At 43.3% G+C, this 12422-nt stretch overlaps 1 protein-coding gene across 1 annotated transcript in view; it reads left to right on the top strand.

Moving 5' to 3' along the window:
- DAZL (deleted in azoospermia like) overlaps window positions 1-11562 on the top strand; it is a 138106-nt gene extending 126544 nt beyond the window's left edge. Inside the window, exons 10-11 of the mRNA XM_073676575.1 lie at window positions 5732-5827; window positions 11093-11562. Coding sequence (XP_073532676.1) covers window positions 5732-5827; window positions 11093-11164 — 168 coding nt within the window. The 3' untranslated portion in view covers window positions 11165-11562. The remainder of the gene's footprint in view (window positions 1-5731; window positions 5828-11092) is intronic.
- The last annotated feature ends 860 nt before the right edge of the window (window positions 11563-12422 follow it).

The raw sequence follows: 12422 nt of genomic DNA, 5'->3' as shown, positions 1-12422 counted from the left end.
AGATGGAGGTCAGGGATTCCTTAAAGAACTTGACATCTCGTAAGAGTAAGAAGCAGAAACGGGTTTCCTCGGACTCCGAGGAATCAGTAGAGTCCCGTTTCACGAAGGAATAGCCTTCCCCCTCTGACCTCTCCATCGTCTTCATCAGAGTCTTCGGTTGATGATTGAGGGGTTAGGCCTTGTTTTTCGGTGTACAAGACTGAGAAATTGGTCAAGACTATTAGTGACTATGGGTATTGCCGATGCCAAATCTCCCAGAACAGTTCAGGACGTCATGTTCGGGGGCTTAGATCAGAAGAGGAGACGCACATTCCCAGTTAACAAGAGGATCAAGACTCTTATAGATGGGGAATGGAAAAAACCGGAGCGGAAAGGCCAGCTGCCTTCTTCTAAGCGGAGATACCCCTTTGAAGAGGAGAATGCAGCTAAGTGGGACAAAACCCCTAAAATTGATGTGGCCATCGCGAAGTCCTCAAAAAGATCCACACTACCCTTTGAGGATTTGGGGACCCTAAAAGATCCGCTTGATAAAAAGGCGGAGTCTTTTTAAAACAGGCCTGGGAGTCCTCGGCAGGGGCTCTGAAACCGGCAGGGGCTCTGAAACCGGCAGGGGCTCTGAAACCGGCAGTGGCAGCCACCTGCACCGCCATGTCAATGATGATCTGGCTTCAACAGTTAGTGGACCAGATCAAAGGGAATGTCTCTAGAGAGAAAATTCTGTCAGGTCTGCCTCTTTTGCAGGGGTCGGCTGCATTCTTTGCAGATGCATCGGTAGATTCAGTTAGGCTGGCTGCCAGTTCAGCAAATCTTTCTAATGCAGCCCGTAGGGCATTATGGCTCAAGAGCTGGCCAGGGGATGTGCAGTCAAAATCTAAACTCTGCTCAATCCCTTACGAAGGGGACTTTTCTTTTTGGGAAGGCCTTAGATGACATCCTGGATAAGGCAGCGGACAAGAAACATGGGTTTCCTACTGTGTCTGTTCCCCGATATAAGAGCTCCTTTTGGAAGAGGAAATACAATCGGAGCAAGTTTCCTAGAGACCAAAGTGGTTGGAGAGACAGGAAGCCGAATAACAGAGGCTTCATGTTCGGGGTCCATCCTCCGAGAGTAAGAAAGTACCTAAGTGACGGTTCTCCCCAGGTGGGAGGAAGGTTGCCCCACTTCCTTCCCGCCTCGGAAAAAATATCGTCCAGTGCTTGGATTTTAGGGATAATCAGGAGGGGGCTGAAGTTGGGAGTTCAAAGACATTCCCAGGAACACAGTCAGGATTTCAGCCCCCAGAGGCCTAAGGGAGCAGATGGCCCTGCAACAGGAAGTACTCTCTGGTTGTGAAGGGGGTTCTGGTAGAAACACCTGTACCCGAGCAAGGGAGAGGGTTTTACTCAACTCTCTTCCTAATAAAGAAGTCGGATGGCTCCTTCAGAACCATTGTCAACTTGAAGAAGCTGAACGACCATTTGATTTACAGGCCATTCAAAATGGAATCAATAAAATCGGCCATAAAAATGTTTCCAGAATGCTATATGTGCGTCTTCGATTTAAAGGACGCCTACTATCACGTCCCAATCTTTCCTGCACACCAGCAGTTTGAGGGTGGCTGTACGGTTCGGCAAGCACATAAGGCATTTTCAGTTTGCAGCTCTTCCCTTTGGCATCTCCATGGCTCCAAGGGTTTTCACAAAGATTATCCTGGAAGTCACAGCGCATCTAAGGGATAAAGATGTCCTAGTCATCCCTTACCTGGACGATTTTTTAGTGGTGGGCAGATCAAAACAGCTCTGAGCACTGGCTCTGGCAGAAGTCATGGCCAGTCTAAATGGCCTGGGGTGGATGTTAAGCTTAAAAAAATCGAGACTAGAACCAAAAAAGGTTCAGTCATTCCTGGGTCTCATTTTGGACTCTGAAAACCAGAATTGTTTTCTGCCAGAGGACAAGAAACTGAAGATCAGCTCCCTCATATCATGCGTAATCAACAATCCATCCATGACATTGAGAAATGCAATGTCTCTATTGGGTACAATGACATCTTGTATCCCAGCAGTTCAGTGGGCCCAGTTCCATACTATACGTCTTCAGCAGGAGATCCAGACAGCAGACAAACGGCTCAGAGGTCTCCTGGATGGAAAAATATCCCTTTCAAGTTTAGTAATCAACTCGCTGGAGTGGTGGATGAATCCGGTAAATCTATCTCTGGGGGTTCCTTGGTCTTTCCAGGTGTCTGATACGATTACGACAGACGCAAGCGCAGAAGGCTGGGGAGCTCACCTGAGAGATCATTCAATACAAGGCCTTTGGTCGAACAGCGAGACGGGTCTCTCCTCCAACATGAGGGAGCTGTTAACGGTCAGAAGTGCGCTAGTAGGGTTCAGTTCTCTTCTTCAGGGTCATCACATCCGGATAATGTCTGACAACCGAATGACAGTCGCCTACATCAATTGTCAGGGGGGTACCAGATCCCTTCCTCTGATGTTAGTAGCGGACCAGATCCTTCGCTTTGCGGAAAATCATCTATTTACGCTCTCGGCGCTGCATATAAGAGGGGAGGAGAACGTAAAAGCCAATTTTCTAAGTCTGCACATATTGAAACAAGGAGAATGGGAATCGAATCCAGCGGTATTCCAGGAAATTGTTGGCCGATGGGGACAACCTCAGATAGATAGATCTGTTTGCAAACAAACAAAATCTTTTGCTCCCTGAATCCAAAGGAGATGCCGTTTGCGGTGGATGCGCTGCAAATTCCTTGGTACTTTACCCTGGCCTATGCCGTTCCTCCTCTAATGCTGGTCCCTACTATCCTGAGGAAGATCCGAGAAGAACAGGCTAGGGTTATATTGATCGCCCCGTTTTGGCCCAAGTGACCATGGTTCACTTGGATGAAGAGAATGTCCCAAGCGGATTCATGGGTTCTTCCGGACACCCCAGATCTCCTCAGGCAGGGCCCAGTCTTCCATCCCCAAAGATCGGGCCTGCATTTTACAGCCTGGATTTTGAAAGGTCACTACTAACACAGGAGGGGTTCTCTCCAAGTCTAGTTACTACTCTACTGGCGAGTAGGAAGCCGGTAACGACTAAGATCTATGGCAGAACCTGGGCTAAGTTTCTGTCTACCTCGGATCAGTCCGCCAAAGGGAGGGGTTCCTATTGGGGCCATCCTGGAATTCCTTCAGAAAGGCTTAAGCATGGGGTTAGCCACCAGTACCCTTAAGGTACAAGTATCAGCTCTGGGGGCACTATATAATTACGATTTAGCAGCGAATAGGTGGATCATCAGATTCATTAAAGCTTGCAGTAGATCTAGACCTATTCCTACTCCAAGGATGCCTCCTTGGGACCTTAATCTGGTTCTAGAAGTACTAACCAAGTCCCCCTTTGAGCCCTTAGAGGAAGCTTCGGAGAAAATTCTCACCTTAAAAACAGCCATGCTGGTAGCTCTAACTTCAGCTCGTAGGGTTAGTGATCTGCACGCGCTGTCAGTTAATCACCCGTTCACTCAAGTGTGTATGGATAGAGTAATCTTAAGACCAGACCCGGTCTATCTTCCAAAAGTGGCCTCCAAATTCCATAGGACAAGTAATTACTCTCCCTTCCTTCTATCCTGACCCTAGAGATTCAGAGGAACAAAAACTTCACACTTTAGATGTTAAGAGGGTATTAGTCCAGTATTTGGAGGTAACGAAGGCCTGGAGAAAAAGTGACGCCTTATTCATCTCATTTCAGGGGGCTAGGAAAGGGCTTTAAGGTTACAAGGGAGACCATAGCTAGGTGGGTCAGGGACACCATTGGCCAGTTCCAGAGAACCTGAAGGCCCACTCCACCAGGGCTGTAGCTGATTCCTGGGCGGAGGAGGCGGATGTGCCCATCGACATCATATGTAAGGCGGCAACTTGTTCATCCCCCGCTACATTTTACAAGCATTACCGTCTTGACCTTTCCTCTTCTACTGATCTGTCCTTTGGGAGGAAAGTGTTGCAAACGGTGATCCCTCCCTCTGGTGTCTGATCTCTCTAAATCTCTCAGGTGGTGCTGTCATGCGAGAAGGGGAAAAGATCCTAGTTACTTCCCGGTAACATGATTTTACAGAGCCCATGACAGCACCCTATTAATTCCCTCTCCTCTTTTCTCACTTACGGTGTGCACTTCTTTTATTCAATAGGTTCCTGTCCTTGGTGGGCGGCTACCCTCTCTCAGGTGGTGCTGTCATAGGCTCTGTAAAATCCCGTTACCGGTAAGTAACTAGGATCTTTTCCGTGTCCTATAAGCTGATCGATCTGGAGTGCTTGGATCATTTAGTGACACCACAATGTCGTGTATATGGACATAGGGTGAAGTAGGAACCTAAAGGGTTAGCCTATCCTGAGGGGGCGCCAATCTCGATCATTCAGGGTGCCAACCTGCTAAGTTAGGCAGAGGTAAAGATAAGGTCCAGGTAGGGACTTCTCAGCTCACCTAACCACCCCTGCCGACATAGTTTTGTATTATTTTTTTGTGTTTTGTCTCTGTGTGGTTTTATCAAGAGTATTTTAAATATTTAATAGAATATTTTAGAGGGTTTTTTTTCTGTGCTTTGGGTTTAAGGGTTCTAGGATCTAGTTTAAGTATGGATGATGGCACTCTGTGTAATAGAGTATGATGGCCCCCACAGCTCGCCTATATGCATTATGATGGCCCCCACAGCTCGCCTATATGCATTATGATGGTCCCCACAGCTCCCCTATATGCATTATGATGGCCCCCCACTGCTCCCCTATATGCATTATGATGGCCCCCCACTGCTCCTCTATATGAATTATGATGGCCCCCCACTGCTCCCCTATATGCATTGTGATGGCCCCACACTGCTCCCCTATATGCATTGTGATGGCCCCCCCACTGCTCCCCTATATGCATTATGATGGCCCCCACACTGCTCCCCTATATGCATTATGATGGGCCCCCCCCCACTGCTCCCCTATATGCTTTATGATGGCCCTCCACTGCTCCCCTATATGCATTATGATGGCCCCCCACTGCTCCCCTATATGCATTGATGGCCCCCCACTGCTCCCCTATATGCATTATGATGCCCCCCCCACTGCTCCCCTATATGCATTATGATGGCCCCCCCTGCTCCCCTATATGCATTATGATGGCCCTGCAGCTACTTTATGTGGTATGGTGTAATGCCTGATAAGATAATAAAAACCTCACCACATTCGCTGGCGCGCTGCTCAGGTCTTTGCAGTGTATAGTTTGAGGCTTGGTGTGGCAGGCAAAATCTAGTGACGTCAATGGACCTGCTGTGTCCGGTCTCAGACGCACAAACTCAATTACGGCTCTCTCCTCTCCCATTGCATTTAACAGTATCTGCATCCTGAAGATGCCGATACCATTAAAATCCAGACGGCTGGGGGTTGCCTGATGCCTTTTGGCACCGGGTCCTAAGGTCTGCGCTATGGACGCCCTTGAGGGACAGGCTGGGGCCCACCAGAGAATTCTTGCAGTGAGCCAGTCCGACACTGGTTATTCAATATATATATATATATATATATATATATATATATATATATATATATATATATATATATATATATATATATATATATATATATATATATATATATATATATATATATATATATATATATATATATATATCAGGCTTTGTAGTCATCTGCAGTGGTTTAGCATATGTCACATTGGATTATTACTTTTTTTAAAAAAAAATTAATATATATATTTTTGCCTTTCCAGAAAGTGGACAGAAGCATTCAGACCATTTTATCATGTCTTATCCATGGAGATGGGAGGCGTCCAAGATCTATGTTTCCACAAGATGATTACTTAAAGGTATAGAGAATCAACCAACATTTTTTTTTTTTTTTAATGATTAGCATAAAGCATCACTTCTCTCTCTGAACTCCCAGCCATGCTGCTCTGGAGGTCTCTGCTGGGAGCAGAAGTGATTACAGCCCTTTTATATAGTTGCCTGATAGCTGAGGCTACTTCTTGGTCACAGTCAGGTAATGAACAGAACAACGTTGGAAGTGGAGACCACCTGAGCGGCGGGGGTTCGGATTGGTAAGTGACGCCATTTATTTTAGTCATCTCATGGCCACTATTGAAAAGGGTAGAACTCCTTTATTATTGAGGTGCAGTGTATTACTTGCTTGAATTTGTTGTTTGACCACCAGTAAGAGAGCGCTCAGCAGTGAAGAGAGATTGATAAAGAGCTGATCTGGTTGGGCCTATTCCACACCATGGTTGATCAATGTACCATATTTTGCTGAGTGCCTGGACACACACCTAATGCACTTCCAGTTTAATTTGAAAGCCACTCCAATACTTGATTTCTCAGCTTTGGCACATCCGATTACCAGAAAACAAATAGCATTTATATTGTTATGCAAGGATCTTTGCAACCTTTCCACTAACTTCAGCACTAAAATCTTCTTGACAGGTTCCCTTTATGGCATAATGATCAACCCATGGCTTCATTATACTGTATAATAGAAAAAGTTGTCTGCTCAAACATTTATGGCACAGATATGCTTGAAATGTTTGATAGGTCCAGGTCCTAACATTGGGACCTGCATTTATCTCCAGAACATGGTTACCCTGTACTGCCTGGTAAGGTCGCTGTAGGCTGCAAACAGGCAGGAGAATAGTGTGTATCTGGTTGTGGAAACAAGAAAGCAGGTTTGCTCAGCAACTCCCATTGAATTAATTGGAGAGACCTGCGTACTTGCATAACCACGTCTCCATTTATTCTCTGTCTGGATGTGTTGGTCACCTAACTAAGCTAATTAGGGGACCCTTGATTCTGGAGATAGGTGCAGGTTCCAGAGGTGAGACCACATCTTGTCAAGTTTGATGTATCCTCTGGATATGAGATAAAAGACCAAAACAGCTCTTTCTGTCAGAAAGGGTGGTTTTTTTTTTTGTGTTTTTGTTTTTTTAATCAACATTCATGGAAGCTTTTATTTATTTTAGAAATTTTCCATTTTGGCAGTACTAAGCAATTAATATTTAGATACTAAATATTATAATCAGTGAATCTTCCTGAAGAGAACAGGGTAATCTCCGTCCACTACGCCGCTGAAGTGTCCTCATAATACAGGTGGAGGATTGCAATGACTGGATGACCGCTCTGTTGTTCTCTTGATAGACCTAGATAAGGATGGCTCGGACAGATATGGGAGTTTTGCTGGTTTGTATAATTCCTTTTACAAGATACCAAGCATTTCCTCCTAAATCTCACTCCCAGCCTCCCTCCCCACCCCCCAAAAAATATAGAAATCCAAACATATAATTTCATTGTGGAGCTCAGGATAAATGTGTATTGAACCTTATACTGAAAGTGATCAAAAAAAATGCTAGGTACCCCAATCTGCTAGCAATAAAAACGTCTTCAACCTGTCCCACGAAAAAAACAAGCCTTCACTTACGTCTAACAACGGAAATATGGAAGATGCCCCATCGTGGGTAGCTCTAACAGCCTGACAAAAGTGAAATGGCTCCCTCCCCAAAATACAATACAGTGACCTCTGTGCTCCCAAGTCCAAGAGCTGAGCCCACACCATACCTGACAGATGCTGGCTGTGTTACATAGCCGGCATCTGCGATTGGACTTGCACTGATCATTGCTTTTAACAAATGACGAGACTGCAAGTGCATGTGTCGCCCCCGCAATGCGATCTCGGGTTGACGGGGGCTTGATGAAAGTTTGCATAGCTGCCATTTTAGTGCTGTTATAAACCCCAATGGCTGGGTTTAACGAGGGCACATTATTTTCTCTATAATTGCAGATCCAGTGCACTAAAGGAATCTAAAAATAAGTTTTAAAAATGAAAATTTTAATCCCCCCCCATTAAAAATGTATTTAAAAAGGTGAATTGATAAATTTTAGTATCACAGCTTTTAGTAAAAGTCCAATCTATCAAAATACAAAATTAGCCCATACTGTAAATGCTGTAATGAGGAAAAAATTACAATAAGGCTATGTGCCCACAATGCAGAAATGCTCCGGATTTTTCCTACTCGTTTCTGTTCTCCCTAGCAGAAAAAAACGCATGCGGATTGTACATGTGTTTTTTCTGCCAGGTAGAAGCGGTTTTAACATACGATCTTGCATGCTGGTTGTCAAGTGCTTTTCCAAGCGATTTTAGCATCACTTGGAAAGTGCTTGACAACTTTGTCACACTATATAAATTGATGCAGCCGGCATGGATTTATATAGTGTGACCAAGTTCCGATGCTGCAAATGCAGCATCAATAGTATAAAAAAAAAAAAAAAGAGTAAAAATGGTGAAAATAAACATTATACTCCCCTTCTGATGGCCCTCGGTCTCCTGTACGATGCGTCAGCTGTCGCGTGACCTGTCACATGACTAAATGACGTGATGGAAGGTCCTTTTACCACCGCAAGCAGCCGAAGACACCAGAGAAGGAGACCGGGGGCCATCAAAAGGTAAGTAAATGTTTATTTTTTATTTTAATTCTTTTTTAACTACAGGTACTATGGTACCCGGGTCTGGAGGAGAGTCTCCTCTTCCCCAGACAACGGGTACCATCCGCGCATTGAACCGCATAATATCCGCATGTGCAAGTGTAGTCATGCGTATATTATGCGTTCTAATGCAAGTCAATGGCGGCTCAAACGCCGGGATTCCGCAGAATTAATGGACGTGCTGCAGATTTTTCCATAATGACAATCCGCAGCATAAATTTCCGCAGCATGCTGATTATCATTGGGGAACATTGCTGACCTCCTACCATTTTTTTAAGTGTTTCCGTGGCGGAATTGCCGCTGCTTAAATGCTTAAAAAAACGCATCGTGGGTACACAGCCTAAAAGCAATCAAAACTTTGTGCCGGTCCCATCAACTGAAAAATTACGTTACAGGTCTCAAAAAATGGTGACACAAACCTATTATTTTGGTCCAGTTTTCACTATATTGTATGGTAAAGTGAATGTTGATTTATTATTTAATGGCTCGATCTTGAGCCATGGCGTCTTGATGGATGAACACTCTGTAGGAAGATCAATCTTGTGTGAGCCTAGATAGGTCCACCAGGGTCTTCTCCGCCGTTATCTTAATTGTATGAAGTTGCTGATCTTCCTCTTCACCTTGTTCCTTCTATTCTTCCAACCATGATGTCATCCTCCAGTGATTCCGCTCTTCATATTATGTGTCCAAAGTAGGCCAGTTGTAGCTTGATGGTCCTTGCTTTGAGTGACATGTCTAACTTCATTTCTTTCAAGATTGATTTGTTCTTCTTGCTGTCCATAATATTGATAACATCCTTCTCCAGCACAACATATCAAAGGAGTCAATTTTTTTGGCTTGTTTCTTTATCGTCCAGGTTTAGCATCCAAAACTACAACTAGCCCTCATATGGCTATGTCCATGAAAAAATAAAGTTATAGCTCTTTGAAGAAGAGGAAAAACCAGTGCAAAAATGAAAATTGGCCATGGCTAGAAGTGGTTAAATATTTTATATAAAGAGAATTGCCACCCTGTTCAAAAGTGAATATCTTACGGAGCAATGGGTGACAATTGCATGCATCACTTATGGGAGTGCTCATTAACTCCTTGTCGTAATATCAAATACATGTACGTAATTGCGGGGATGATCGCGCGTTTATCGCACGTGGAAAAAGTTGAGCCTTTTCCACATGCGATAAACACCAGCTATATTGTAAGAATAAAAAAAAGGTAAAACTTCAAAACACCTCCACCGCACCCCCCATTCAAAATAAAGGTATTAAAACAAATAATCATTTGGTATCACAGAGTTCATAAATGTTCAATCAAAATAAACTAAAAATGCAATAAAAACAGATCAAAACATATATAATATAATCAGGGACGTGTCCTTCTGTCCGAAGCCTCTGTAGACTGCGCAAGCGCAATGCACCATCTGGCCAGGGACAGAAGAACACATCCCAGACAGGGATGAGGAGTTTGGTGCTGCACATTTGTTTTTAATAAAATGGTGCCGGATATCGCACTATGCAGGCGCTTATTCAGGCGCCGTTTTAGTAAAATAACCCAGGCGACGCGTGGGAGCGATGGAAACGTGAGTAACACTTTTTTTTATATTTAATTTATGGATAGATGGGGGAGCGTATACCTGGATTGGGGAGCATATTCCAGGATAGGGGATCATATACCAATAATAATGCTCGCCTCCCGAGCTTAGAACGGGTTCAATAGCTAGTAGTATAGCCAAAAATGGTATCAGTCAGCTTATCACACAATAAAACCTCGTCAAATAAGACCTTGGTAAGCTCAGTCTATGGGATGGAAAAACAAAAATATTACAAGTCTCAGAAAATGGCATCACAATCCCCCCACCCCCTCCCAAATGTAGGGAATCATTGTTTAGAGTAATGTTAATCACAGAATGTACACTGCAAAACTTAAAAAAATTGCATTTTTTTCCCATCTTTCAGTACATTGAATGGTAAAATAAATGGTGTCCTGCAAAAAAAACAAGCTGTCATACAGCTATGCGGATGCCAGTTTCTCCCAGCTCAAAGTAAATGGGGGGCATGAAGACCATGGCTCATCCAATTTATGGTGACTAGCTGCATTTGTTATGTCACAGATCTAGTAGGATTCTTGACTCAGCGTCTGACTCCTGCATGCCCCTTCGTCAAGACTGGGGTGAATATCACAAGTCTTGATGAATTAGTCCCTCCATGTTTTATCAGTAGGAGATTATCAGGAGAGGACTAGGTTTCATGTGCAGGCCAGACAGGCTAATCTGTGTAGCCCCGCCCCCACCACTGATTGATTGGCTTGAGAATGTACAGTGCACACAGGAAGCAGCCAATCAGTGGTGTGGGTGGGGTTATACAGCACTCAGCATTGTGAGAACTGCTACAATTACAACAAAGAAAACAGGGATTCTATCAAAACTGCACCAAGCAGTTTAGTAAGTGACACATACTTGGAATCAGGCTCTCTTTCCCTACATCATGCTGCTTTCATATTCCAGAGCAAAACCTGGTGACAGATTCACTTTGTTTTCAAAAAGTGTGAACTAAATTATTTTGTTTTATTGTTTTGCAAAAGTTTGTTTCATGCCTTTTTGTTTTATTTTTAAGGACAGACGAATGCATCAGCTTAGAAGAAGCAGGCCTTTTATGAAGCCGACATTTGACAAAGATGGCGTTTAACTCTTGTGCTGGAGAGTTATGGCAATATCCTGTTAACGTTTGTGTGTTAATACGGTTGTTTGGTTTTATATACTTATTTCAATGTACATGTTGTACCGGAGATGACAGGCTGTCTATGCAGCCCAGTTACTGTGTACGTGTTTATTTGCGGTTTGCACTATTTACCGTACAGTTGGCACTTATAGAATTGTCACATTCGAGCCTCCAATGTTGATCACTAGTTCTATTTTTGGTTTGATGGTTGAAACTGTATCCACATATTTGTCCAGAAACTATCCACATTATCTGTCCACTTTATATGTGATAAGCTTGATATTGCACTTAAGCTCTCATTTTTTGATCACACATTTAGTTATTTACCACAGTTTGAGTTCACTTTTTTCACTTGTTTTTTTTTCGCACCAAACTTCTGTTTTGAAATATATATATATATATATATATATATATGTGTGTATATAATTTTTTCTTTTTGCACTATGCTGTAAATTTACAATCCCATAGACACTTAGCAGAGGTGACATATATTTGGTACTTTGCACTTACAAATATCTGCACAAAGTATAGTTTTTTTTTTTTTGTTTTTTTTTATTATTGTTGTTTCTTTTATTTTGGAAAAAAACAACCAGTATTTTTTGTAATGTTACTTCACTGCTTTTCCTGACATGGCACTCCCTGTTCTTGTGCACTTGGTCATATTCTGGTATGGTATTGCACCTTCCCCTATTGTATTCCCAGGTGTGTGTATATACCTGACAAGTGCCATGTCGGTACCCAATCTAAGGTTACATTGCACTACTAATGGGTATGAGGTGTTGGCTTTATTTCAAAGTAAATGAAAAGTACTTAACAGTTTACTGTCGTTTCTCCGGACCAATCTGCTTTAGTAAATACTTGTATTTTCCGTAAGCTGGAGCATCATTCCCAAGACCTGTGCATTGTGTTATTCCTCTCTTCCTCCTAGAAATGTGTGCACGAATTGCCAACTGGGTGTTACTAGTCGAAGGCATGCCCTTACACATGGTTACACCATCCAGTGCCAGACTGTGTATGGACACACCTCTTTGACAAAAGGATTAGTAAGATCCAGATGTCAATTTACTCCTAAATGTCTTGCAGGAATGGCGCATTGTCATAAGAAAGGAGCTCTAGAATGATTGTTTCATGGTGTATACAAGAATTTCCTAAAACAGACAGGTGAGGAGAGCTGTGAGGCCTTCTTCTGGCCTTGTTGTTCTGCCTTGTTTTTGCCACATGAGAA

This window comes from Phyllobates terribilis, unplaced genomic scaffold (assembly GCF_046119375.1).
Source record: "Phyllobates terribilis strain yellow unplaced genomic scaffold, ASM4611937v1 Scaffold_4__5_contigs__length_816908805, whole genome shotgun sequence".
Lineage (NCBI taxonomy): Eukaryota > Metazoa > Chordata > Amphibia > Anura > Dendrobatidae > Phyllobates > Phyllobates terribilis.
The sequence above is the reverse complement of the archived record's forward strand: the minus strand, read 5'-3'. Positions and strand labels throughout refer to the sequence as shown.